The following is a 21938-nucleotide window of genomic DNA, read 5'->3' as shown; positions in this document are numbered from 1 at the left end:
CGGAATCTTGTCACCGCACTGGTTGGACGGAGGACTGCTGTCTAAAGAAAATAAACATTTATACGGTACTACCTGCGTCAGAAAGTTGAAGATACAGCAGGGAACGGTACCTTTCTGACTTCCAGCATCCAGGATTGGATTTCCCTTTTGAGTTGATTTATGAACTTTGGATTATGAGTTGGACTGAAATGTTATATGAATTATGAACAAGAATAACTAGGGGTAAATGAAATTTTGAATGTTGTTGTGGTTCGGCCGCACAGTCGAGTCTGACTCTTTGCGACCCCCTGGACAAAGTCACGCCAGGCCCTCCTGTCTTCCACCCTCCTCCGAAATCTGCTCAGATTCATGTTTGTTACACCAGTAACGCTGTCCAGCCATCTCATCTTTTGCCATCCCCTTCTTCTTTGGCCTTCTGTCTTTCCCAGCATCAGGGTCTTCTCCAGGGAGTGCTCCCTTCTCATTTAGTGGCCAAAGGATGAGCTTTGCGACCCCCAGGACCAAGTCACACCAGACCCCCATGTCTTCCACCATCCTCCAAAGTCTGCTCAAATTCGTGTTTGTTACATCAGTAACACTGTCCAGCCATCTCATCTTCTGCCTTCTGTCTTTCCCAGCATCAGGGTCTTCTCCAGGGAGTGCTCCCTTCTCATTGGGTGGCCAAAGTATTTGAGCTTCAGCTTCAGCATCTGACCTTCCAGGGAACAGTCAGGGTTGATTTCCCTTAGGACTGACTGATTGGATCTTCTTGTAGTCCAAGGGACTCTCAAGAGTCTTCTCCAGCACCACAGCTCGAAAGAATCTATTATTCTGTGCTCGGCCTTCCTTATGGTCCAACTCTCACAGCCATACATGACTACTGGGAATACCATCGCTTTGACTATATGGATTTTGTTGGCAGGGTGATGTCTCTACTTTTTATTATACTGCCCAGGTTCACCATAGCCGTCCTCTCAAGGAGCAAACGTCTTTTGATTTCATGGCTGCAGTCACCATCTGCAGCGATCTTGGACCCCAGAAATGCGAAGTCTGTCACTAATTTTGAATGACTACGGCATAAATATTTGAAATGCGTTATATACAACGTTTTGTGTGTTTCTGATTTATCTGTACGTCGTGGTTTCCTGTCGTGTATGACTTCCACCTGGGGACTGGCAACCCTAGTAATACCCTATGGGAAAGATTAGCCTGGAAGCAACCAAATATCTCCCTTGTCTGATTCCCCGATGCACCACAGGGGAACAGCTCTTTGCCGCCATCCCTCAAGGGGCATCGCTCGCACCCGCTGCAAAGTCTGTTCGTCTCAGCTCAAATTCTGGACTGCGGAGACACGAGCGAGGGTGCCACGGCCTGGGTGACCAGTCTAGCTTTTCTAGGTGGTGCCCAAGCCCCTCCTAGCTTCTCAGAGGCCTGCCCTTCGTGCCCAGTCCCAACTCTTGCCACTGGGTTTTACTCACTCACTTGAGGACTGTGTTTCTTCCACAGGGCGGGGATCAGTCTCTGCACCGCTTGGTACTCGACGGGGATTTCATAGACGTAGAGGTCCACGTCGTCCCCCAGGCCCAGCTTCTCCAGCTCCTACAAGTCCAAGGGGAAGTCGAGAGAAAGAACCGCTGCGGTCAAGCTGAACGCTCTTTCGGGTACCTTTTCCACAGCACATTTCTTGGAGGCGCTCAGAGTGGCATCACGGCACTCCCTCGCCCCTTTTATCTTCACAACTCGGCAAGGCAGTTTGGGCAGGGAGAACGGAACAGTCCCAAGGTTAATCAGTAATTCCGTGGCTTGCCAGGGACTTGGAATTCCAGCCTCCCAGACCCTAGGACGGGGGTGGCCAAACCTGCTTAAGAGCCACATACACTAAACGTCTGATGTCTGAGAGCCACAAAACATGAATGTCAGATGTTGAAGGAAGGAAGGAATCATAGAGTTGGAAGAGACCTCCAGGGTCATCTAGTCCAACCCCCTGCACAATGCAGGAAAATCATGAAGACCTCCCCCAAGGAAGGAATCATAGAGCTGCAAGGGACCTCCAGGGTCATCTAGTCCAACCCCCTGCACAATGCAGGAAACTCACAAATACCTCCCCCAAGGAAGGAAGGAATCATAGAGTTGGAAGGGACCTCCAGGGTCATCTAGGCCAACCCCCTGCACAATGCAGGAAACTCACAAATACCTTCCCCAAGGAAGGAAGGAAGAAATCATAGAGTTGGAAGGGACCTCCAGGTTCATCTAGTCCAACCCCCTGCACAACGCACGAAACTCACAAAGACCTCCCCCAAGGAGGGAGGGGAGGGGAGGGGGAGGGGAGGGGAGGGGAGGGGAGGGGAGGGGAGGGAAGGGAAAGGAAGGGAAGGGAAGGGAAGGGAAGGGAAGGGGAGGGAAGGAGAGGGAAGGGAAGGGAAGGGAAGGGAAGGGAAGGGAAGGAAAGGAAAGGAAAGGAAAGGAAAGGAAAGGAAAGGAAGGAAACTAGATGGTGGGAGGTGGAAAGAAAACAACTTTAAGTTTAAATGCATTCTCCAAGCTGCTGGCTGTGGCTTGGCTTGAAGAAATGATGTAAATAGGCAAACGCTTTCTCCAAGCCAGCCAACAGGGCAATGGGGGCTTTGAAAGCCACACAACACGTGCGAAAGAGTCACATGTGGCTTCTGAGCCACAGTTTGGCCACCCCTGCGCTAGGACAACACTCCAGCCCGTTCACCACACAAGTCACAAATAACAAATCTGCACCGAAATACACGACACTCTGAAAAGATCCCGCAGTGCCGATACGAACATCAACAACATCTCCTAACAGAGTACATCTAAAGTAATACAATATAAACGCGCAGCCACAAAAACGTCCGTATTTGATAGCTTCCGTCCGGAAGTATCTGCTCTCTTAAAGGGATAGCGGAAGTCAGCACGATCCAAGCAAAACGAGCGTAAGAAATCAAAGAAGCAGGGCTTCGGAATAAACTTGGGGACTACTACACCTTTAAGAGACAGATACCTCCAGACAGATGGAAGCTATCAAATACGGACGTTTTTGTGGCTGCACGTTTATATTTTATTACTTTAGATATACTCCGTTAGCAGATGCTGCTGATGCTAATATAGACCACAGGTGGCCAAACTGTGGCTCTTTCACACATATTGTGCGGCTCTTCAAGCCCCCAGTGAGAAGGCATTTGTCTCTTTTAAACACTTCTCAAAGTCAAGTCAGTCAGCAGCTTGGAGAATGCATTATAAAGTTAAAATTGCTTCCTTTCCACCTCTCCCTCCCTCCTCCCCCATCTGTTTTCCTTCCTTCCTTCCTTCCTTCCTTCCTTCCTTCCTTCCTTCCTTCCTTCCTTCCTTCCTTCCTTCCTTCCAGCTCTCAAAATCTGATGTTCATGTCTTGCAGCTCTCAGACATCTGACATTTCCTCTACATGGCTCTTACGTTAAGCAACTTCGGCCACCCCTGATATAGACACTACCAGCGTTCCCTCTCAGCTGAGTTGGCGTGAGCTAGCTCACAGATTTGAAGCCTCCAGCTCACACATTTTTGTCTTAGCTCAGGGAAAATGGCCCCAGAGCACAATCATTTATGCAGGAGCTCACCACTTTTAAGGCTAGTAGCTCACAAAGTAGAATTTTTGCTCTCAAGACCCCTGCAGCTTACACGGAACATTGGATACTATGTGATCTTTCCAGAATGTTGTGCAGATTTCTTATTTGTCACTTGTGGATATTATACACTGGAAGCTGTTTGTTTTGTATACTTTAGTTCACCACACAAGGCAGGGAAGGGGGGGGGGGGAGCTATTTTGCTCTCAGCCCAAAACCTGCGTCAGGGGTGGCCAACAGTAGCTCTCCAGGTGTTTTTTTTGCATACAACTCCAATCAGCCCCAGCCAGCATGGCCAATGGCTGGGGCTGATGGGAATTGTAGACAAAAAACATCTGGAGAGCTACCATTAGCCACCCCTGCCCTACGGCCTTCAGTCCCAGTTGCTGCTGTTTTTGACCCTACACTAACCTGCTGGAAAACTGGAGGGGGGTGGGGGGAGCTGAGCAAAATTATCTCCAGCTCCAAGCTTGGTTCACAAATCCAGATTCTAGAGTCACGCTTGCACCAGGCCTCCCTTCCCACCTAAGAACTTTAAATTTCTTTTTATCGCCCTCCACTGTTGTTTCAGCCCGCTTAACAACACGAACTAACAAACACGGATCCCCAATTTGTGATTCTTTTAATCTGCTGAAAACATTCCCACGACTCTACGTACCAACTCACTGCCCACTTTCTCTGTATCTAGGATTGCTTGCCGTTCCGCTTTTGTCTGATGAAGCCTGCTTAGAGCATACGAAAGCTTCCGTTCTGAATAAAACTTGGTCGGACTTAAAGGTGGCACTTGTCGACTGCTTTGCTGTACTGCCATCGGCGAGGCCCAGACAATTTTTACAGGTCTGTTTTCCAACCAACCCTTCCGTTTCTTCTATAGCAGGGGCGGCCAACGGTAGCTCTCCAGATGTTTTTTTTTTGCCTACAACTCCCATCAGCCCCAGCCAGCATGGCCAATGGCTGGGGCGGATGGGAGTTGTAGGCAAAAAACATCTGGAGAGCAATCGTTGTCCACCTCTGTTCTATAGCCTTTGGGACTTTAAGTTGCCTAAGATGAAGATGAAGATAGAAGATATTGGATTTATATCCCGCCCTCCACTCCGAAGAGTCTCAGAGCGGCTCACAATCTCCTTTACCTTCCTCCCCCACAAAAAACACCCTGTGAGGTGGGTGGGGCTGGAGAGGGCTCTCATAGCAGCTGCCCTTTCAAGGACAACCTCTGCCAGAGCTATGGCTGATCCAAGGCCATGCTAGCAGGTGCAAGTGGAGGAGTGGGGAATCAAACCCGGTTCTCCCAGATAAGAGTCCGCACACTTAACCACTACACCAAACTGGCTCTCTAACCAGGCCATGTTGGTTGGGAGTCAGCAAGACACACTCCCCTACCCCCTACGCTGCTCCAGGGGCGGGGGAGGGCTTTGTTAGAGGGGTTTCTCTCCCAGACGGCCGCCTGCCTTCCTTCGGTGTGGTTTGCATTACATGTGGAAATACTGGAGGCCCTTGTTCTGGCTAGCCGTGCTGCAAGGAGACTGGGGGCCTTTCATACCTTCCCCCCCTCCCCCCAGAAATCCACAAAGAGGCTTCTCACGTGGCAAAGAAGGGGGGCAACAGGGGGAGAGCCCGTCTTCCACCCCAAACCCACGGAATGCCCAAGAGATTTATAGTCACACCTCCCCACAACAGCTTTTTCCTAGAAACGCCTTGGGGTACCCCTTTGCCGTAAAGAGAAAACAGAATGGCGAAACGGAATGAATCAGGAAACAGGGTAGCAGTTTTAACATCTGCAGGGAAAACTGCTTATTGGATATATCTGTTTTGTTTCATTGGTCTCTGGTTTTGGCATCCAGTTTTCCTGCATTCCCTAAGAGCCAGTTTGGTGCAGTGGTGAAGTGTGCGAACTCTTATCTGGGAGAACTGGGTTTGATTCCCCATTCCTCCACTTGCACTTGCTGGAATGGCCTTGGGTCAGCCATCTATATCTTGTAGTTGTCCTTGAAGGGGCAGGAAAGGAGATTGCAGGCTGCTTTTGAGACTCTGTCCTTGAAAGGGCAGCTTCTGGGAGAGCCCTCTCAGCCCCACCCACCTCACAGGGTGTCTGTTGTGGGGGAGGAAGGGAAAGGAGATGGTGGGCCGCTCTGAGACTCTGTCCTTGAAAGGGCAGCTTCTGGGAGAGCTCTCTCAGCCCCATTCACCTCACAGGGTGTCTGTTGTGGAGGAAAAAGGGAAAGGAGATTGTAGGCTGCTCTGAGAGTCTGTCCTTGAGCTATCTCAGCCCCACCGGGTATCTGTTGTGGGGGAGGAAGGGAAAGGAGACTGTAGGCTGCTCTGAGACTCTGGAATTCTCTGCGGAGGGCGGGATATAAATCAAGTATCATCATCTTCTGTCTATTATACTTGGCCTTTTTCGCATTGTTTTCCTAGTCTGTAATTCACCTTGAGTCCTGGGGGGGGGGCGCAAATTATACATGAGCAGCAACCTCTAACTCTGGAGGAAAGTGTCAACCATGGGGAAATTCCACTGTTAATTGATTGTTTTAGGGTCCTGCCTAACCTGGTCTGTGAAGTATCATGGAGGATCCACCTTTGCTAACTTGTTATTCTTTCCCTTCCCCCCGCCCCTCTTGCTTTATGGCTTATAATCAGAAGTAGTGAGAACTGAAACAAAGTAATCAGCACCTTCCCATACATTCCTGTAAGGGAGTACGAGCCATCTGGAGAAAGCAAGGACGCAGTCCTGATAACACTATGGGAATGTAGACATTTATGATAGTTTATGTGTGAATGCTAGCCCGCAACCCCATCCCTTGGAATCCTTTTGAAGTAAGCTTTAAAAGTATTGTATCAATGTATTGTCAGCATTACTCTCAAGAACCTGTTACACCAAAGTATCGGTCTATCAATAAACGTAGTCTTTGTATCAACTTCGACTTGTCATTGAACCCGCAAGCTTGACAGAAAGGCTTCCCTTCCTAGAGAAAAACACCTGCTCGCTATTTGCCCTCAAGTCCGACTGACAGAAAAAGTTTGCGGAAGAAGTAAAGAGAAATCTGCCTTTGTACGGATGATGAAGCCACCTTGGGAATGCAGAAAGGGCTAAAGCAGGGGTGTCAAACATATAGTTCGGGGGCCAAATCAGGCCCCCAGAGGACTCCTATCAGGCCCCCGAGCAACTGGCTGTCATCTGCTTCCTTCTCCCTATATTTGCTTTCTTCTGCGTAACAGCTTGCTTTGCCAGGCTTGCTCAATCACACAGCAGAGCTACAGAGCAAAACCTCTATTTTCTCCATTGGCCGAGGCTCCTCCCTTGGGGAGGAATAGCTTGCTTTGCCAGGCTCTCTCAATCGCACAGCAGAGCTACTGAGCCAAGCCTCTCTTCCTTTTACTGGCTGAGGCTCCTCCACCTTCTGGTTCCTTGGGGAAGGAAGGAAAGAGCCAGAGCTTCCTTTGCCCAGTTCCCTGCATCCCATGAGAGAAATACAAAGAAAGCATCTTTAAGACCAATGAATGCTAATGTTTTAAGCATGTTTCAAGTTTTTTAAAAATACATATTTGTGTCTGCCTGCGTTCTTTATAAAATTTATATCTCTGCTACCTAATCTGAAATAGGTACATGCATGCGGCCCAACATAGTTCAACCCGACAAGGTCTCATTTATAAGAACATAAGAACGTAAGAGAAGCCATGTTAGATCAGGCCAATGGCCCATCCAGTCCAACACTATGTGTCACACAGTGGCCAAAAAAAAAATTATATACACACACACACACATTGATGGACCTCTGCTCCATATTTTTATCTAACCCCCTCTTGAAGGTGGCTATGCTTGTGGCCGCCACCACCTCCTGTGGCAGTGAATTCCACGTTAATCACCTTTTGGGTGAAGAAGTACTTCCTTTTATCCGTTTTAACCTGTCTGCTCAGCAATTTCATCGAATGCCCACGATTTCTTGTATTGTGAGAAAGGGAGAAAAGTACTTCTTTCTCTACTTTCTCCATCCCATGCATTATCTTGTAAACCTCTATCATGTCACCCCGCAGTCGACGTTTCTCCAAGCTAAAGAGCCCCAAGCGTTTCAACCTTTCTTCATAGGGAAAGTGTTCCAGCCCTTTAATCATTCTAGTTGCCCTTCTCTGGACTTTCTCCAATGCTATAATATCCTTTTTGAGGTGCGGCAACCAGAACTGCACACAGTACTCCAAATGAGACCGCACCATCGATTTATACAGGGGCATTATGATACTGGCTGATTTGTTTTCAATTCCCTTCCTAATAATTCCCAGCATGGCGTTGGCCTTTTTTATTGCAAACGCACACTGTCTTGACATTTTCAGTGAGTTCTCTACCACGACCCCAAGATCTCTCTCTTGGTCAGTCTCTGCCAGTTCACACCCCATCAACTTGTATTTGTAGCTGGGATTCTTGGCCCCAATGTGCATTACTTTGCACTTGGCCACACTGAACCGCATCTGCCACGTTGACGCCCACTCAACCAGCCTCGACAGATCCCTTTGGAGTGCCTCACAATCCTTTCTGGTTCTCACCACCCTGAACAATTTAGTGTCATCCGCAAACTTGGCCACTTCACTGCTCACTCATAACAAATGAGTTCGACACCCTTGGGCTAAGGAGCTGGGCTTGGCCGTTTAGGAAAAGACAGCTATGGGAGGATGCAGCAGAGGCGCGACAAATTTATTATGCACAAGATAAAAGAAAGTGGGGGAAAGAGGACTTTTCCCTTGAACCAGAAAGTCAGAATTCAGGGGGCCCCCATGAAAGCAATGAGCCACAGGCTCAGGACAAAAGGGGGCACCTTCTTCAGTGGAACTCACTGCCACAAGAAGCGGCCGCTGGCATAGACAGTTTCAAGAGGTTAACAAAGTTCACAGAGAAGGAAAGGCCTATCAGTGACGGCTGGGTCAAACTGAAATCATCATCAATAAGCACTATTTGTGGTATCATTAGAACCGTACTGGATAAGATGAACTGAACAGCCTTTGAAACGATCCCAACATCATAATCAAGAAGGTGAGGCTGTCATCCCGGGGGGAGGGGGGGGGAGAAGGAGAAAGAAAGAAGAAGAGGGACTGCAGATTTATACCCTGCCCATGTAGAGCCCTCCACCCTGATTACAACAGTTTCTTACCTACAACACTACACCCAGGAAACAAACTCTCAACAAACCTAGACACCAACTGTTCCCACATATACACAGGCAATACTATTACAAGAGGTAATAATATCTGCTACATCATCCTGGGCTCATTTATTTTTATTTTATTTGAACATATGAAGCTGCCTTCTACTGAATCAGACCCTCCTGGGTCCATCAAAGTCAGTCTTGTCTCCTCAGACTGGCAGCGGCTCTCCAGGGTCTCCAGCGGAGGTTTTCCATGCGTATTTGCCTGGATCCTTTTGAGTTGGAGATTCCGGGGACTGAACCTGGGACCTTCTGCTCACCAAGCAGATGCTCTACCACTGAGCCACCGTCCCTCCATTTCCATCACCTACTGCCTGGACCCTTTTGAGTTGGAGATGCCGGGGATTGAACCTGGGACCTTCTGCTCACCAAGCAGATGCTCTATCACTGAGCCACCGTCCCTCCCCTACATATGAAGCTGCCTTACACTGAATCACTCTCAATCCATCAAAGTCAGTATTGTCTCCTCAGACTGGCAGCAGCTCTCCAGGGTCTCCAGCGGAGGTTTTTCACACCTATTTGCCTGGACCCTTTTTAGTTGGAGATGCCGGGGATTGAGCCTGGGACCTTCGGCTTACCAAGCAGATGCTCTACCACTGAGCCACCGTCTCTCCCCTACATATGAAGCTGCCTTACAATGAATCAGACTCTCAATCCATCAAAGTCAGTATTGTCTCCTCAGACTGGCTTTGTAGTTGATTGTGTTCCAGTCATGGCTAGCTAGCTACTGTGTCGCTCTAACAACAAAGAAGACTCAGCCATTGACCTTGATACTCTAAACACCTTTAGGTACCACCTTCCGCAGGAACAAGTGCTGTGGGAGAAGTTCTGCACACACTTTTGACTATAATGTCGCGTAACCATATTTTCTTCATCATTCCTGGCTTTGGCTGCCAACAGCACAAGGCTATGCTCTGTATACGATACCAATAAACCTTTTACTCTCTTTTGCTATGAGAATTGGTTGTTTGGATCAATAACTGGCAGAACCTTACAATAGGATTACCATCATCAAGTACTTGAAGGGCTGTCATATAGAGGAGGATGGTGCAGAGTTGTTTTCTGCGGCCCCAGACACACACTTTTTGACTATAATGTCGTGTAACCACATTTTCTTCATCATTCCTGGCTTTGGCTGCCAACAGCACAAGGCTATGCTCTGTATATGATACCAATAAACCTTTTACTCTCTTTTGCTATGAGAATTGGTTGTTTGGGACAATAACTAGCAGAACCTTACAATAGGATTACCATCATCAAGTACTTGAAGGGCTTTCATATAGAGGAGGATGGTGCAGAGTTGTTTTCTGCGGCCCCAGAAGCAATGGGCTGAAATTAAGAGTTTCCGGCTCAACATGAGGAAGAACTTCCTGACTGTTAGAGCAGTTCCTCAGTGGAACAGGCTTCCTCGGGAGGTGGTGGGCTCTACTTCCTTAGAGGTTTTTCAACAGAGGCTAGAGGGCCATCTGACAGCAATGCTAATTCTGTGAACTTGGGCAGTTCATGGGAGGGAGGGTGGGCAGGAAGGGCTGCATCAGCACTAGGTTCTGGTGGCCCCTTCTTACAAACCCAGTGATTGCCACTATGGGGTTAGGCAGCTATTTTTCTCCAGCTCAGTTTGGCCAGGGATCCTCAGTTTGGCCAGGGGAAGGACGGTGGCTCAGTGGTAGAGCATCTGCTTGGTAAGCGGGAGATCCCAGGTTCAATCCCCGGCATCTCCAACTAAAAACGGTCCAGGCAAGTAGGCATGGAAAACCTCAGCTTGAGACCCTGGAGAGCTGCTGCCAGTCTGAGTGGACAATACTGACTTTGATGGACCGAGGGGGTCTGATTCAGTAGAAGGCAGCTTGATATATGTTAGGGAGGGACGGTGGCTCAGTGGTAGAGCATCTGCTTGGTAAGCAGAAGGTCCCAGGTTCAATCCCTGGCATCTCCAACTAAAAACGGCCCAGGCAAGTAGGCGTGAAAAACCTCCGCTTGAGACCCTGGAGAGCCGCTGCCAGTCTGAGTAGACAATACTGACTTCGATGGGTCTGATTCAGTAGAAGGCAGCTTCATATGTTCATATATGTTCATAGCCTCGCCCCCCTTTTTTGCCATCTTCTAGACTTAACGCGGGGGTCACTTGTGTGTGGTGTGTGTGTGTCTGTGTAGGGTGAAGGTACTTGTGAATTTCCTGCATCGTGCAGGGAGTTTGACTAGATGACCCTGGAGGCCTCTTCCAACACTATGGTTCTATAACCTATTAGGGCCACGTAGGTGGAATCAATGGGTGCTTGGGTACACTGGTAAATAGAGGAGGGAGGCCAACTAAGATGGATGTCTGGCGGAACAGCTCCGTTTTACAGGCCCTGCTCAAGGATAAAAGATCCCACAGGGCCCTAATCTCCAGTGGCAGCCGATTCCACCAGGCCTGGTCGAGGCTAAGCAGATATCCCTTGGGCCAGAGGTCGCCAGCAGGTGTCGATCCAATGAGCGCAAGGCTCATGGCACATATGGGGAGAGGTGGTCCTTCAAATACGCCAGTCCCAGGCCACGTAAGGCTCCAAAGGTTAATACCAGCACCCTGATGTGGATCCAGTGCTCAACCGGTGGTCAGTGTAAGTGGCGAAATACCCGCCGAACGCATGCCCACACAGGCGATGCCGTCGGCAGGGGCGCTGCCGTATTCTGTAGCGCCTGAAGTTTCTGCATGGGTCTCAAGGGCAGGCCCACGTAAAGTGAATTACAGTAATCAAGCCCGGAAGTGACCATTGCACGGGTCACTGTAGCCAAGCCCCGGAAGGAGAGGGAGGGGGCCAATTGCCTGATCAGCCAAAGACAGAAAAAGGCAGACCAGGCAACTGTGATCACCTGGGACCACCCTGAGGCCCCCCACCTTCCGGGCTGGCTCAAGCGCTTCACCATCCAGGCCGACCCCCACCTCAACCCCCTCCAAACTCAGATACAGGATCTCTGTCTTCGCTGGACTGAGCTTCCACCGGCTCTGTTGCAACCAACCAGAAACGGCTTCCGACACTCTGGCCCGACAGCAGACAGAGTCGGTTGTCATCTGCATATCGGTGACGCCCCCCAACCCAAACTCACAGACCGACTGGGCGAGGGGGGCGTCACGTAGATATTAATTATTTTTTATTTTATTTATATCCCGCCCTCCTCTGGTGGGCTCAGGGCAACGAACGACAATTAAAACCACAAAAAAAATTAAACCATTCCAATAAAATCACAATAGATGATTAAGACATCCCAAACAGTTTTAATCCCTAGATGGCGTTGTTATTAATTCTCGATCAGTGCTGTTGGCCGCGATGCTATCGAATGTTATCGAGCGCCTTACATTCTGTTTGGGTCGGGTTAAGATATTCATAGGGGAGGGATGGTGGCTCAGTGGTAGAGCATCTGCTTGGGAAGCAGAAGGTCCCAGGTTCAATCCCTGGCATCTCCAACTAAAAAGGGTCCAGGCAAGTAGGTGTGAAAAACCTTAGCTGGAGACCCTGGAGAGCCGCTGCCAGTCTGAGGAGACAAGACTGACTTTAGGGAGAGATGGTGGCTCAGTGGTAGAGCATCTGCTTGGTAAGCAGAAGGTCCCAGGTTCAATCTCCAGCATCTCCAACTCAAAAGGGTCCAGGCAAGTAGGAGTGAAAAACCTCCACTTGAGACCCTGGAGAGCAGCTGCCAGTCTGAGCAGACAATACTGACTTTGATGGACCGAGGGTCTGATTCAGTATAAGGTGAAGTACTGGTCGCCTCCATTTAGATGTTAAAAGCCTGCTTAAACGGTTCTGCCTTACAGGCCCTGGGGAATTGTGGCGAGTCCTGCAGGGCCCTGATGTTTTCTAGAAGAGCATTCCAGAGGGTAGGGGCCGCCACCGAAAAGGCTCTTGCCCTGGTGGCGGACAGCCCGGGGATCGTTCCGAGATTTTGCGAGCTCGGTCGCAGTGCTCTCTGAGGCTCATGTGGGGAAAGGCGATCCCGGAGGTAGAAAGGGTCCCTGGCCACATAGGGCTTTAAAGGTCATAACCAGCACCTTAAACTACACTGGCAAGAGGATCACCCCCCGAGGCACGGCACACTCAAGTGGGTGTCACAGGGAGACCCTCTCGCAGAGCACCACAGAGCAGGGCAATCCCCCAAACCTGGTAAAGCGAGGGGGTCATAAGATCCTAGTCAACAGTGTTGAATGCTGCCGTTAGATCTAACAAGAACAGCGGTGCCAACCTGCCCTGATCCAGGTGACTCCGGAGGTCATCTGTAAGGCCGACCAGCACCGTCTCCCGACAGTGACCAGGGCGGAAACCGGACTGGAAGGAGACAAGGATAGACGCGTCACCCAAGAAAACCTGGAGTTCCTTGGTCACTGCCCTCTCGACTACCTTACCCAGAAAGAGTAGATTTGTGTCTTGCCCAGCTAATGCCGCATGCCCACAACGCCCTTCTTGTCTACACTGGACAAAACATATCGGATCCGTGTGTGAAAATATGAATGAATGCAAAATGAAAGATTTCAGGTTTTCACGGCTGGCATCATCATGAGGGCTTTCGGGCTCAAGTGCCGTGTTCTACTGGAGAAAGTTTTTCTTCCAGACGTTTCGTTCTAAGCTGCGGACATCTTCAGTGGCGTTGCAGCCGGAGCAGGCGTTCCGACCTTCTTGGCTGCTGTGCATTGAGTGAGGCCAGGGCTGCTGGAGAGCTGCTATTTCTAGGCTGGAGGGGGTGAGGTGAGAGGGCAATTGGGGTTTGTGAATGTACCCATTGTTTGGTGGGGCTTCCTGGAAGGGCGGTGATAAGGGAATTGGCTGTGGAACGCGACCATTGTTCTGTGTTGATTGCTGGGAGGGCTGGAAGGGGTGTGAAGATAAGGAAGATGGTTGTTGATTGTGCTGATCGTTCTCTGGAATGTGTTGGTTGTTCTGTGGCCTTCTGCGATTTGTAGTCTGCAGGGTGTTTTGCAAAATGAGACCCAAGAAATCTATCAGCGTTCAGAAACCAGTACGGGAACATTCTAATCTCTCTGGACACACCATGAAAGACCTGGAAGTCACTGCTCTACTGAAAAAGCTTCAAAAGGGGAGTGCTGGATCAGAATAAAAAGTCAGATGCCACATGCCACCCTGCCACGGACACTTAGATGTCCTCAGTCACCACAAACTGCAGGGTCCGCTTGTCTAGCGCAGCAGTCCCTGACGCTTTTGCCACCAGGGACTGCTTTTGCGGAAGACAATTTTTCCACAAACCCTGGGGGGGGGAGGGGCGATGGTTTCGGGATGATACAATTGTGCACTATGTCTTGGCGTGCTGGTTAAGTCTGCAGACTCTTATCTGGGAGAACCGAGTTGGATTCCCCGCTCCTCCACTTGCAGTTGCTGGAATGGCCTCGGGTCAGCAAGAGCTCTCGTTAAGAGTTCTCCTTGAAAGGGCAGCTTCTGGGAGAGCCCTCTCAGCCCCACCCGACTCACAGGGTGTCTGTTGTGGGGAAGGAAGAGAAAGGAGATTGTAGGCCGCTCTGAGACTCTGTCCTTGAAAGGGCAGCTGCTGTGAGAGCCCTCTCCAGCCCCACCCACCTCACAAGGTGTCTGTTGTGGAAAAGGAAGAGAAAGGAGATTGTAGGCCGCTCTGAGACTCTGTCCTTGAAAGGGAAGCTTCTGGGAGAGCTCTCTCAGTCCCACGCACCTTACAGGGTGTCTGTTGTGGGGAAGAAAGGGAAAGGAGATTGTAGGCCGCTCTGAGACTCTGTCCTTGAAAGGGCAGCTTCTGGGAGAGCTCTCTCAGTCCCACGCACCTTACAGGGTGTCTGTTGTGGGGGAGGAAGGGAAAGGAGATTGCAGGCCGCTCTGAGACTCTGTCCTTGAAAGGGCAGCTTCTGGGAGAGCTCTCTCAGTCCCACGCACCTTACAGGGTGTCTGTTGTGGGGGAGGAAGGGAAAGGAGATTGCAGGCCGCTCTGAGACTCTGTCCTTGAAAGGGCAGCTTCTGGGAAAGCTCTCTCAGTCCCACACACCTCACAGGGTGTCTGTTGGGCGGAAGGAAGGGAAAGGAGATTGCAGGCCGCTCTGAGACTCTGCCTTGAAAGGGCAGCTCCTGGGAGAGCTCTCTCAGCCCGACCCACCTCACAGGGTGTCTTTTGTGGGGGAGGAAGGGAAAGGAGTTTGTAGGCTGCTCTGAGTCTCTGTCCTTGAATGGGCAGCTTCTGGGAGAGCTCTCTCAGCCCCACCTGCCTCACAGGGTGTCTGTTGTGGGTGGGGGGGAAGGGAGAGGAGATTGTAGGCCGCTCTGAGACTCTGTCCTTGAAAGGGCAGCTGCTGTGAGAGCCCTCTCCAGCCCCACCCACCTCACAAGGTGTCTGTTGTGGAAAAGGAAGAGAAAGGAGATTGTAGGCCGCTCTGAGACTCTGTCCTTGAAAGGGAAGCTTCTGAGAGAGCTCTCTCAGTCCCACCCACCTCACAAGGTGTCTGTTGTGGAAAAGGAAGAGAAAGGAGATTGTAGGCCGCTCTGAGACTCTGTCCTTGAAAGGGAAGCTTCTGGGAGAGCTCTCTCAGTCCCACGCACCTTACAGGGTGTCTGTTGTGGGGGAGGAAGGGAAAGGAGATTGTAGGCCGCTCTGAGACTCTGTCCTTGAAAGGGCAGCTTCTGGGAAAGCTCTCTCAGTCCCACACACCTCACAGGGTGTCTGTTGGGCGGAAGGAAGGGAAAGGAGATTGCAGGCCGCTCTGAGACTCTGCCTTGAAAGGGCAGCTCCTGGGAGAGCTCTCTCAGCCCGACCCATCTCACAGGGTGTCTGTTGTGGGGGAGGAAGGGAAAAGAGATTGTAGGCCGCTCTGAGACTCTGCCTTGAAAGGGCAGCTTCTGGGAGAGCTCTCTCAGCCCCACCCACCTCACAGGGTGTCTGTTGTGGGGGAGGAAGAAAAAAGAGATTGTGAGCCACTCTGAGATTCGTAGTGGAGAGCAGGATATAAATGCAATGTCGTTGTCTTATTATTATTACTACATTGTTATATATAATGAAATAACCACACAACTCACGGCCCGGTTGCTAACAGGACAGGGACCAGGGGTTGGGGACTCTTGATCTAGTGGCACATTTAAAACCCAAAACGTTTAATTCTGGGCATGCACATGAAAGCTGATGCCCTGAATTAAACTTGGTTGGTCGTTAAGGTGCCTGCCTGGACTCAGACTTTGTTCTACCTCTTATCGGTTCCAAACTCCAACCTTCTTGGCCATGCAGTGTGCCTGACTGCCAGTATCTGCTCATTTATGATGGGACTCATGTCTGACCTTTCTCCCCCAACTCCCCCCTGGCCTGGCAACTTGCACTAGAAAACTCAAGGGCCAATCCTCACCCACTCACAGCCTCTCTCCATCCTAACTTGCCCCCCAAGATCATAGAATCCTAGAGTTGGAAGGGACCTCCAGGGTCATCTAGTCCAACCCCCTGCACAATGCAGGAAACTCACAAACACCTCCCCCTAAATTCACAGGATCCTCATTGCTGTCAGAGGGCCATCTAGCCTCTGCTTCAAAACCTCCAAGGAAGGAGAGCCCACCACCTCCGAAGGAGGAAGCCTGTTCCACTGAGGAACCGCTCTAAACTCACAAACACCTCCCCGTAAATTCACAGGATCTTCATCGCTGTCAGAGGGCCATCCAGCCTCTGCTTAAAAACCTCCAAGGAAGGAGAGCCCACCACCTCCGAAGGAGGAAGCCTGTTCCACTGAGGAACCGCTCTAAACTCACAAACACCTCCCCGTAAATTCACAGGATCTTCATCGCTGTCAGAGGGCCATCTAGCCTCTGCTTCAAAACCTCCAAGGAAGGAGAGCCCACCACCTCCGAAGGAGGAAGCCTGTTCCACTGAGGAACCGCTCTAAACTCACAAACACCTCCCCGTAAATTCACAGGATCTTCATCGCTGTCAGAGGGCCATCCAGCCTCTGCTTAAAAACCTCCAAGGAAGGAGAGCCCACCACCTCCGAAGGAGGAAGCCTGTTCCACTGAGGAACCACTCTAAACTCACAAACACTTCCCCCTAAATTCACAGGATCTTTATTGCTGCCAGATGGCCATCCAGCCTCTGCTTAAAAACCTCCAAGGAAGGAGAGCCCACCACCTCCGAAGGAGGAAGCCTGTTCCACTGAGGAACCGCTCGAACGGTCAGAAAGTTCTTCCTAATGTTGAGCCGGAAACTCTTCTAATTTAATTTCAACCCATTGGTTCTGGTCCTTCCTTCTGGGGCCACAGAAAACAATTCCACCCCATCCTCTATAGGACAGCCCTTCAAGTCCTTGAAGATGGTGATCCTATCACCTCTCAGCCACCTCTCAAGATCTGCCGGTACTTCCATTTAAGCAGCCTCCGATTCACAAAAACTCATGCTGAAATAAATTGCTCTCAGTTTCTAAAGGAGCTCCTGGCCTTTTTTTTTTTTTTCTTGGCTAAATGGAGCCTCCATCCCCAGGAGCAGTGCAGCCCTGCAGCCTCCTGCTGGTTCCAGAGGCACCCGCTGTTCTGCTTTGTTTCTAAGGAACCGTGCGGCTACTGCGGTTGCTGCCGGCGGCCTCAAGCCTGACAAGACTGGGGTGAAAACACCGGAAGTTATGTCACCCTCAGCCTGTTGACATGCTCAGAAGGCCCTCCCCACCTCCCGCACCTGCGTCCCTCGCACTCAGCACATCTTTCCAGACAGAAGAGAGGAAGCAGCCCGGGAAAGCGGCCTCCCCTCCGTCCCAGCAGCAGACGGCCAGCCGCGTCCTCCGGCAGCCCCGGCGTCTTCTCTGTTTGGGCAGCTGGAGGTGCCCCAGGGAAACAGACTTGCTGTGTCAGCAATCCACCTAGGGGCATTTCTTTTTAAACTCTTCCCTTGACGAGTGTGCATTTTGAGAATGCACCTGTGCAGCCTTTCAGTTTGGTACCGTGGTTAAGTCTGCGGACTCTTTATCTGGAAGAACTGGGCTTGACTCCCCACTCCTCCACTTGCAGCCGCTGGAATGGCCTTGGGTCAGCCTTAGCTCTGACTTTCTGTCCTTGAAAGGGCAGCTGCTGTGAGAGCCCTCTCCAGCCCCACCCGCCTCACAGGGTGCCTGTTGTGGGGGAGGAAGGGAAAGGAGATTGCAGGCCACTCTGAGACTCAGTCCTTGAAAGGGCAGCTTCTGGGAGAGCTCTCTCAGCCCCACCTACCTCACAGGGTGTCTGTTGTGGGGGAGGAAGGGAAAGGAGATTGTAGGCTGCTCCGAGACTGTCCTTGAAAGGGCAGCTGCTGGGAGAGCCCTCTCAGCCCCACCCACCTCACAGGGTGTCTGTTGTGGGGGAGGAAGGGAAAGGAGATTGTAGGCCGCTGAGATTCTGATTCAGAGAGAAGGGCGGGGTATAAATCTGCTCCTCCTCCTCTTCCTTCATATAAGCAGCCTCTGATTCACAAAAGCTCACACTGGAATAAATTGCTCTCAGCTCCTTTCAGAGCCTCAGAAGAGAGGCTCCTGCCCCTTAAAAGATGAGGGAGGAGTGGAAAACACATCTCAAAAGGGGAAAACGAGACGCAGGAGAGCTGAGGAGGACAAGCAACGCCCAGACCAGCAGCTGCCTGACCTTCAAGCTTTCCGGGGGGAAAGTGTGAGGCCCCAGAGGTGAGGCCAAGGCAGCATTCAGCTGGGGGCAAAGAAAAATAAGAGACACATCTGGAATTCCTTTCCCCTCTTACTAAAAAAGGAGGTGTCAAGTTAAAACCAGGAGGCATTTTCAGTGCACAGCGACGCCAAAGAAGGCAGCGGCTGGACTTGCTCTCTTCGATGAGTATTCTGCAGAAAATTTCTATCTTCTGTATAGTCAGTACCGCACGGACTACGGCAAAAACCACTGCATGGTGCCAAGGTATCGCCCCCTGATAAGTTCCCACAAAATGCAAGTTTAGCCTGGAGAGGAGGCGGCTGAGAGACAATAGGATCACCATCTTCAAGTCCTCGAAGGGCTGGCATATAGAGGATGGGGTGGAATTGTTTTCTGTGGCCCCAGAAGGTAGGACCAGAACCAACAGGTTGAAATTAAATCATAAGGGTTTCTAGCTCAACATTAGGAAGAACTTCCTGACTGTTCGAGCGATTCCTCAGTGGAACAGGCTTCCTCAGGAGGGGGTGGGCTCTCCTTCCCTGGAGGTTTTTCAACAGAGGCTAGATGGCCATCTGACAGCAATGAAGATCCTGTGAATTTAGGGGGAGGTGTTTGTGAGTTTCCTGCATTGTGCAGGGGGTTGGACTAGATGACCCCGGAGGTCCCTTCCAACTCTATGGTTCTATGATTCTATGTTCTTATGAAGACCAAGTCCTATGAAGAAAGGCTGAAGGAGCTGGGGATGTTTAGCCTGGAGAGGAGGCGGCTGAGAGGTGATAGGATCACCATCTTCAAGGACTTGAAGGGCTGTCAAATAGAGGATGGGGTGGAATTGTTTTCTGTTGCCCCAAAAGGTAGGACCGGAAACCAACGGGTTGAAATTAAATCAGAAGAGTTTCTGGCTCAACATCAGGAAGAACTTCCTAAGCAGAGCTCCTCCCCATTAAAACAAACAGACAAAGTTGCAAGGAAAACGTGGAGTGGATTTTCCATTCAGGTCTGCTGCGCCCAGAGGCCTGAACAGAAAAATCCATTCCGCATTTTCTTTGCAGCTTCGCTTTCAGCTTTAGCCTCTGCAAAGAGAAGGCAAAAGGAGCGGGGAAGGTAGTTGCAACCTCACAGGGTGCTGGCAGGAGGGGGGGGGGGAGAAGAGAGCCCCGCGGGCCGACTGAAGCCCTAGGTGGGGCTGGCTGGATTGCAGTGTTGCTTCAGAACCTGGGAGCTCCCCCAATTCCATGACATGCTGTGACCAAATCACCCTGTCCAGGAGTACTGAGGAAAGGGCTGTGACGCAGCACCAGCCTGGCAGGCGGAAGGTCCCCGGTTCAAGGATCTCACCTAGCAGATATGCAGCCGTGTTGGTCTGAAGCAGCAGAACTAAGGAGAAGTGAATAAAACAGGGGTGTCAAACATGCGGCCCAGGGGACCAAATCAGGCCGTCGGAGGGCTCCTATCAGGCCCCCAAGCAACTGGTTCTTGTCTGCTTCCTTCTCCCTCTCTCTTGCTTCCTTCTCTGCACCTCAGCTTGCTTTGCAAGCCTTGCTCAATCGCAAAGGAGCTACAGAGGAAAAACCTCCGTTTTCTCCATTGGCTGAGGCTCCTCCCCCTCCTGATCCCCTGGGAAGGAAGGAAAGAGCCGGAGCTTTCTTTGCCCAGTTCCCTGGATCCCATGGGAGACATGCAAAGGAAGCACCTTTAAGACCAACAAATGCGAACGTTTTAAGCATGTTTTATTTTTAAGGGGAAAAAACCCTTTAGTCGTCTTTGTCTGTGTCCTTTAAAAAGTTTGTGTATCTGCTACCTAGAGCCAGTTTGGTGTAGTAGTTAAGTGTGTGGACTCTTATCTGGGAGAATCGGGTTTGATTCCCCACTCCTCCACTTGCAGTTGCTGGAATGGCCTTGGGTCAGCCATAGCTCGGGCAGAATTGTCCTTGAAAGGGCAGCTGCTGTAAGAGCTCTCTCAGCCCCACCTACCTCACAGGGTGCTTGTTGTGGGGGACGAAGGGAAAGGAGATTGTAGGCCGCTCTGAGTCGCTGTCCTTGAAAGGGCAGCTTCTGGGAGAGCTCTCTCAGCCCCACCCGCCTCACAGGGTGTCTGTTGTGGGGGAGGAAGGGAAAGGAGATTGTAGGCTGCTCTGAGCCTTGTCCTTGAAAGGGCAGCTGCTGTGAGAGCCCTCTCCAGCCCCATCCAACTCACAGGGTGTCCGTTGTGGGGGAGGAAGGGGAAGGAGATTGTAGGCCGCTCTGAGCCTCTGTCCTTGAAAGGGCAGCTTCCGGGGAGAGCTCTCTCAGCCCCACCTGCCTCACAGGGTGTCTGTTGTGGGGGGAGAAGATATGGGAGATTGTAAGCCGCTCTGAGTCTCTGATTCAGAAAGAAGGGCGGGGGATAAATCTGCAATCTTCTTCTTCTAATCTTAAATAGGTACACACATGGCCTGGCCTGACCTGGTCTCATTTATTTCAGATCCAGCCTTCATAACAAATGAGTTTGACACCCTTGGAATAAAACTTTGTTGGTCTTAAAGGTGCTACGTGACTCCTACCAAGCAGCTGTGTGGGGGGGAAGACCTTTCCCAGGATCCCAGGAAAGACTGTTCATGTGGTACCCCCACCCCCCTTTCTTGGCCCTTCTGGCCTAGCATTAAGAGATGGCTTCAGCAGAAGGTGTTTTCACAGGAAGCCTGCCCCATCATATATCTAACTCTGAACTAGACCACAGACTGTGGGTTTAAAAATGCACACAATGGAACCAGGGGTGGGAGCAAGAAGGGCGGGAAGGTTTCTCTACAAACGTCAGGGAAAAACCCCAGGTTTGCAGAAAAAATCTTCAAAAGTATGTGCTGGAGCAGGGATGCCCAACGGTAGCTCTCCAGATGTTTTTTTTTTGGCCTACAACTCCCATCAGCCCCAGCCGGCATGGCCAATGGCTGGGGCTGATGGGAGTTGTAAGCAAAAAAAACATCTGGAGAGCTACCGTTGGCCGCCCCTGTGCTGGAGGATTATAACTCCCCGAAATAACAGAAACATCTGCAGCTTTAAGAAATGAATGTCCACAGAGCTCTCACAATACTGCATTTCTCATTTAAAGCGTGTGGGGCGGGGTCACTGGGAAACCACAATACCACTGCGCCTCCCATGCCCTGGTTTTGACAAATCAAAGGGTGACAACTAGGAAACCTGGGACAGTCGGGCAAAAAAGCCTTGGAAAAAGTCTCATCCCCATCAAGTCACACACCCCTGATGGAGGGCCCTCACTGCGCTAAGCGAAGTCCGTGCAGCATGTATCAATTATTCAAATGATTCTCCAGAATGCGTTTTTGTTTGCTAGTTATGCAGAGAAGGTGGGAGTCATACACAGCCTAGAAATCTCCAGACAGGTGAGACCTCACAGCCTCTGTCTCCTCACTCCCAAGATCCTGCTGTTGCTGCTGCTTTATGAAAGTTAAAAGTTTGAGGAAACTGGTCTCAATCTGTGTTTCTTTCCCAGACAGCACTAGAAAAAGAAGAATTGCAGATTTATACCCCGCTCTTCTCTCTGAATCAGAGTCTCAGAGTGGCCT

The 21938-nt window shown here is 50.7% G+C and overlaps 1 protein-coding gene across 1 annotated transcript in view; it reads right to left on the bottom strand.

Moving 5' to 3' along the window:
- Positions 1–21938, bottom strand: part of PGPEP1 (pyroglutamyl-peptidase I) — a 64572-nt gene that overhangs the window by 6949 nt on the left and 35685 nt on the right. Inside the window, exon 3 of the mRNA XM_060233428.1 lies at positions 1462–1578. Coding sequence (XP_060089411.1) covers positions 1462–1578 — 117 coding nt within the window. The remainder of the gene's footprint in view (positions 1–1461; positions 1579–21938) is intronic.

Source organism: Heteronotia binoei, chromosome 2 (genome assembly GCF_032191835.1).
Source record: "Heteronotia binoei isolate CCM8104 ecotype False Entrance Well chromosome 2, APGP_CSIRO_Hbin_v1, whole genome shotgun sequence".
In the NCBI taxonomy this organism is placed as follows: Eukaryota; Metazoa; Chordata; class Lepidosauria; order Squamata; family Gekkonidae; genus Heteronotia; species Heteronotia binoei.
The sequence above is the reverse complement of the archived record's forward strand: the minus strand, read 5'-3'. Positions and strand labels throughout refer to the sequence as shown.